Source organism: Bos taurus, chromosome 29, assembly GCF_002263795.3.
Source record: "Bos taurus isolate L1 Dominette 01449 registration number 42190680 breed Hereford chromosome 29, ARS-UCD2.0, whole genome shotgun sequence".
NCBI lineage: Eukaryota > Metazoa > Chordata > Mammalia > Artiodactyla > Bovidae > Bos > Bos taurus.
Window position 1 is genome coordinate 47,373,011 of NC_037356.1, and position 5,998 is coordinate 47,379,008.

A 5,998-nucleotide genomic window follows, 5' to 3' on the forward strand; every position below is an offset into this window, starting at 1 on the left:
TAAATTCACTTGTTATTAAGAGCACCCGCAGCGCAATGTTCCAAAGGAAACGGACGCCGAGTGCGCTCTGGGTTTAGGGGTTAGGACCCCTAGAGCTGCCGGTGCTCACAGGGAGAACGTCGTCAGTGCGCATGGACAGAGGTCTTCCGGGTCCCCGGTCGGGGCGGTGCCTGGCGTCAGCCGGGAGCCTCCCGGGCGGAAATGGCTACGGTTGGGCTTGCGGCGCATGCGCGAGGCCCGGGAGCTACCGCGAGAGGGACCGGCGCGGCGGGATACTTCGGGCGACTGGCTGGCTGGTAGCAAAACGGCATTCGCCGCCGCTAGGCTGAGGCGCGAGGGGTCCGTGAGGAGGCGCGTCCCGGCCCCCAGGGACTCCCGCCGCCATGGACCCGTTCCTGGTGCTGCTGCACTCGGTGTCGGCCGGGCTCTCGAGCAGCGACCTGACCCAGCTCAAGTTCCTGTGCCAGAACCACATTAGCAAGAGGAAGCTGGAGCTCGCGCAGAGCGGCCTGGACCTCTTCACCGTCCTGCTCCAGCAGAACGAGCTGAACGCCGAGCACACCGCGCTGCTGCGCGAGCTGCTCTGCTCCCTGCGGCGCAAGGACCTCCTGCTCCGCCTGGACGACTTCGAACGGGGCGCGGCGGGCGGGGCGGCGCCGGAGGACCGAGGTGGGGGCGAGGGCCGGGGGCCGGGGGCCGGGGGGCCGGGGTGCGGGCGCGAGGCGTGGGAGCCGGGCCGCGCCGGAGGAGTGGCGTGGGGCCGAAGGACGGGGAGCGGCGCCGGAGGAGAGGGGCGAGGGGTGCCTGGGGCCCCTGTGGGGGTTGGCGGGGTCAGCTGTCGATCTTCCAGGCGCCCAGCCTTTTCCGGGTTCGGTTTCCGTGGGTTTTCCCTAAACAGCCCCGGGAGACGGGAACGTGCCCGCTTTGCGGACAGGAGAACCAAAGCTCAGAGAAGTTAACTTAGTCTAAGTTGCGGAGCGTGGACAACCAACCGCCCCCCGCCCCATCCAGCCATCCAGCCTCAGTGCTTTCTCCTCCGCCCCTCTCCCTCCGGGAAAAGTAGAAGTTATTGGACAGAAGAAGACGTTGCTGACCTCCCGGGCGGGACAGGGGTGAAAGGACTCCAGAAGAGCCTCGGCAGGAAGGACGGGTTGATAAGGCGCTGCTTTTGTATAAGGGCTAAGAGCGGACTCCTGCTGGCTCTGCCGCTCTGTGGCTGGCTGTGACCTCAGGAAGTGACTTGCACTTACCTTCCCCGGGCCTCCATTTCCTGCTTTCTGCCAGTGGTCAGTAACACAGGTGCCCACCTCACGGGGCTGGAGGAGTTGGTACACAGGCTGACAGCGTATCAGGGGTTTGTGGCCGGAGATGAAGCTTTGCTTCCAAGAAGCATTTTGTCCTTACTCTCTACCTGCCTTCTGTTGTCTAGTCTGATCTCAGGAGTGACTTCTCAGCAGATGAGGACATAGTAGCCAGAGACTGAAAACCGGGGTCAGTCAGGGCATCTTCCAGAGTAGCAAGTGGGCTGTTTAGGGCTGCCATAGAAATGACTGTCTCAGTGGCTTAAAGCAACAGAATCTGATGCTCTTAACGTTTCTTGGGCCAGTAGTCAGATCCAGGTGTCAGTAGGTTATGCTCCCTCTGAGAGCTCTAGGAGAGGGTCCTTCCTCCCTCTTCTGGTTGCTGGGGACTCCGGGCATTCCTTGGCTTGTGGCCACACCCCTCCAGTCTCTGCCTCCGTGGCACATGGTCTTGTTGGTGGATTTAGGGCCCACTTGAATAATCTTAAGATGATCCCCTCATCTCGAGATCCTCAGCTTACTCTCACATCTGCAAAGACCCTTTTCCAAGAAAGTTCCCATTCACAGTTCCAGAGATTTGACATGCGTGTACCTTTCAGGGCCCCCCATTCAACCCCATTGCAGGGTGGGATAGAGGCGCAACTCTACTCAGGCCTGAGTGGGCGTCTGTGTTGTAAGACCCCCCAACCAGTAAGTCTTCAGAGCAGGCCGCGCCTCGTGGGTAGTGTTTTAGGGTATGGCTGGCTGGGGCAGCATGGAGCTTTCCCTGGCCCTTCTGCTGCAGGGTGGTGTCCGCCTCTGCGGAAGGGCCTTTCGGGCCCCAGCACTTGGGTCAGCACCAGGAGGCCCATCAGCCAGTGTGCGGTTACGTTTTCTAAACACCTCCCCCGACCACGGGTTACCACTCTGCCCTTTTCACCCACCAGACCTGCGGGCAGCAATGGAGATCATCTGTGATAACGTGGGGAAGGACTGGAGGAGGCTGGCCCGGCACCTCGGAGTATCTGACGTCAAGATCGAAGCCATCGAGGAGAAGTACCCCCGGAACCTGGCGGAGCAGGTGAGGGAGCTGCTGCGGGTCTGGAAGAACAGCACTAGGGAGAACGCAGCTGTGTCCTGCCTGGTGGGTGCACTCCGGGGCTGCCAGCTGAACGTGGTGGCGGACCTCATCGAGGAGGACCAGCGGGCCCGGGCCCTCCAGAGTGGGAGCGCCAACCCTGGGTCCTTCACAGCCTGGGACTCGGGCTCCGCTGCCCCGGGAGCCTCCTGACGACCCAGTGGCTCTTCTGCGGGGACCGAGGGCGGCTGCACGGTCCTGACCACGTCCCTTCCATGCCAGCCCTGTGAAGACTCAGGGAGGTGGCTGTGGGCCCGTGTTCCTCTGTGCCAGCCGGGCGGGGGACACCGTGTGTGCCGTTGTCCCCATTAAACGAGCTCCTCCAGGAGGGCGTGTGGTGCTGCACCCGGTACAAAGGAGGGGTCTGTGAAACCCAGTGCTCCCGGACACGAGAGGACCCGCAGTGTCGAGGAGCTGGAGGTCTTTGTGCTGGGGGCGCTGGGCTCCGGAGCCCATGTTTGGAACCCCTGGCTTGTTCTGCCCCCGCGCTTGCCAAAGGCTTGGAGGCTGGTGTTGCAGACCGTCTCCAGGGCAGGTGGCAAGGTGAGGCACGCCGTCACGGGGCTGGGAGGCGGCCCAGGCTCTCAGCGCTCGGGGAGCGAGCCCCCTGCCGTGGGGCCAGGCAGCGGGCGCTCAGCACGTGCTGGTTCTCAGACGAATCGTGACTCCAGTTCCACGATGGATTGCTAACAGTCACTTTTTCTGGTAACAGAAGTGGTAAGGGAGCTGAGTCCTCTGATTCTAAGGAGCACCTTTTTTCCTGTTCTTAAGGCGGTCCTGTTGAAGCAGGCGCCTTTGCAGGAGGCCTCCGCGGGACAGTTTCCTCTTCCCACGGACGGTGATCTCACTTTACGGGTTCTCAGAAGTCCCGCTGTAGCCAGTTTCAGTGTCCCTTGACGGTTCTCACAGGCCCAACCTGTAGGAGGGTGCCTGTGTTTCCCACCAGCTCCCGGGACCACTGCCAAGGCGGGTGTTTACTGCAGTGAGCCGTGATCTGCCAGGGGCAGCTCTCACCTGCTATGGGCCCTGCCGCCCTGCAGGAGGCATCAGAGAGCCCCATCTCGTGCCCTCTAGCTGTGACCTTGGGAAAGCTCCTGACGTCATGCCTCGCCACCTTGACCTTGGGTTGCCAAGACCCTAGCAGCACTCACCGCCCGGCTGTGGACCCAGCCCTCGGCAGATACTGACCACACCGGGCATTGCTGGGAGCTGAGCCCAGGCAGCAGACGAGACGGACGTGGCCCTTCTCAGTTGGCTCCGAAGGCCTGGCTGGGAGCATGGGTTAACCACGCATCATGAGTTTGGGAGCGGAGCCCATTCAGCCCCAGAGCCATGTGGCCCTGCCCAGGCTGACGTGCTGAAGAGGCTTTGGGTCAGGGCGAGTAACATCACCACCAGTAAAGGCGCGGCTTGGCCAGTGGGTTGCCTTGGGAAATGGGTGTTGTGGGAAATGTGCCCACGTGTCTTGACCAGAGGAAGACTACGAGATGGTGCCCATCCCTCGTGGTTTATGGCAGACGCTACTACCAATGGGTAAGGGTACTGAGCATCCCGAGACCTGGCCTGTGTCCCCGCATGGTCCTCACACCGGGGAGGGACCGTCCCTCCATCACTCCAGGTGTTCTCACGGACATTTAGACAACACGTGCTTACAGCACTCAGAGCTTCCATTGCTTGGGCCCGGTGCTGCCGCTGGCTCCCTCCCATGTGCGTCCTCGGGGGTGAAGCACTGTCCCCCAGACACTGACATCTGGGACTGCCCTCCTGCCCCGCACGGGGAGGCAGTTGGAACAGCCTCAGCAGACCTGTCATATGACCTAATCACAGCACAGATCTGAGGAAGGAGCAGAGAGGCGCCTCCTCCAGGCACCGCTGTTGGCCTCCCCGGGGCCTGGAGGTGGCCTGCCCTGGTGCCTGTGGGCCACTGGGGCAAAGCCACAGAGCCTGGTGGCCGGCAGACCTGCACAGGATGCTGCCCCAGAAGGTGGGGCTCCAGGCCAGGTGGAAGCATCCACGTGTTCCACCATCAGCAGTCAGGGGGCTTCCACCGCAGCTGCCCTCCAGGCGCTGAGGCGAGACTGCGCAGGCTGGCGGCACGAACAGACGGTGCACGTGGACAGCGGAAGCAGCAGGGCGTGTACGGGACCCGGGGGTGGCAGGTACACATCGTCAGAGGGCAGCTCTGGACAGTGCGGGCCCCGGGGGGTGGAAGGTACACAGCCAGCGTCAGAGGGCAGCTCCGGACAGTGCGGGCCCCGGGGATGGAAGGTACACAGCGTCAGAGGGCAGCTGTGGACAGTGCGGGCCCCGGGGGTGGAAGGTACACAGTGTCAGAGGGCAGCTCCGGACAGTGCGGGCCCCGGGGCTGGAAGGTACACAGCGTCAGAGGGCAGTTCTGGACGGTGCGGTCTTTGTGTGTGCTGTCCGTGTCCCCGCTTCTGTGGCGTGGCTTTCAGGTGTCCACTAGATATGGCCCTGGGTGTCACAGGAACTGTGGTGGGGCACCGGGGCTCTTCCCCTTGTGGCTCCACCACTCGGAGGCCATTGGGTAAAACCGGAAGTGCTTGTCCACGCCTGCACCGCTGCTCTTAACTTAAAGACAAGCTGATGTCACCCCGCTCAGACGGCTGTCAGACGCTGTTCTGCTCTGCACGGTCTCAGACGCTCAACCTTGCTGTGCATAGAGGGCTCTTAGTTCCCCAGCCAGGGATCGAACCCGTGTCCCCTGCAGTGCAAGCACAGTCCTAGCCACTGGACCACCAGGGGAGTCCTGTCCTGGGTCTTCTCACTACCACTCCTGATCAGCACTGGGACCTGGGGGCCAGTCAGCAACACCCCGCCCGACGGAGCTACTGTGGTTTCAGCAGGGATTTCTGGCAGCTTTACGAAAAATCAGTGTTCTGTCGCGTGAAATTTTTCCGATAAGTGCACACAAAGTGTACGGCTGACTTGAAACGAAAGGGGCACGTTTTGCGCTCAGTCCTTTTCCCTTGAGGAGGGAAAGAAGGGTCCGAGTGAGTGCTCTGCCGGAGATTTACTGGCAGCGAAGGGCTGTTGAACAGTGTCTGCTGAGATGAAGGATCACCCCGCCACCCGGCCCTGCCCTCCTCACCACGCCGTCCCAGCCCTGCTTCTGGGCGCACACAGCTGTTTGTGACCACCCAGGGTCCTCACGCCCTCCAGACTCTTCCCTTGGGGGTAGGGTGTTGACAGTCCCTCATCCATCTTACTCTCCCCACTGGCTCCCACCTGCTCCCCTTCCTCCTTGGCAGCCCCACAGCCACCCAGAAACCGAACTGCGGAGCAGAGGCTCCCTGGCCCCTCCCCGTCCCTTTCTCAAGGTCCCGGGCTGACCCGGCCGTGCAAGGGGGCGGGTCACAGGTTCCTGGGATTAGGACATGGGCACCACGGGGCCAGCCTGCCCACCACAGACCTCAGACTTGGCAACTCACCTCAGAGGCGTGTGCCCATTTCTGCACCTGGCACCACAGTTCAGTGAGCCACCCTCGGGCCCATCCAGGCCCTTTCCCTGGGACGCACGCTCCTGTGTAACAGCAGCGGCTCCCTGGACACGACCTCC

At 62.5% G+C, this 5,998-nt stretch overlaps 1 protein-coding gene across 1 annotated transcript; it reads left to right on the forward strand.

Annotated features, from left to right (window-relative positions):
- Nucleotides 1–313: 313 nt before the first annotated feature.
- FADD (Fas associated via death domain) lies at nt 314–2,718 on the forward strand. Its single transcript, NM_001007816.1, is given in 2 exon segments — nt 314–669; nt 2,228–2,718. Coding segments are annotated over 2 exon segments (630 nt in total). The 5' UTR covers nt 314–383; the 3' UTR covers nt 2,572–2,718.
- Nucleotides 2,719–5,998: the final 3,280 nt, after the last annotated feature.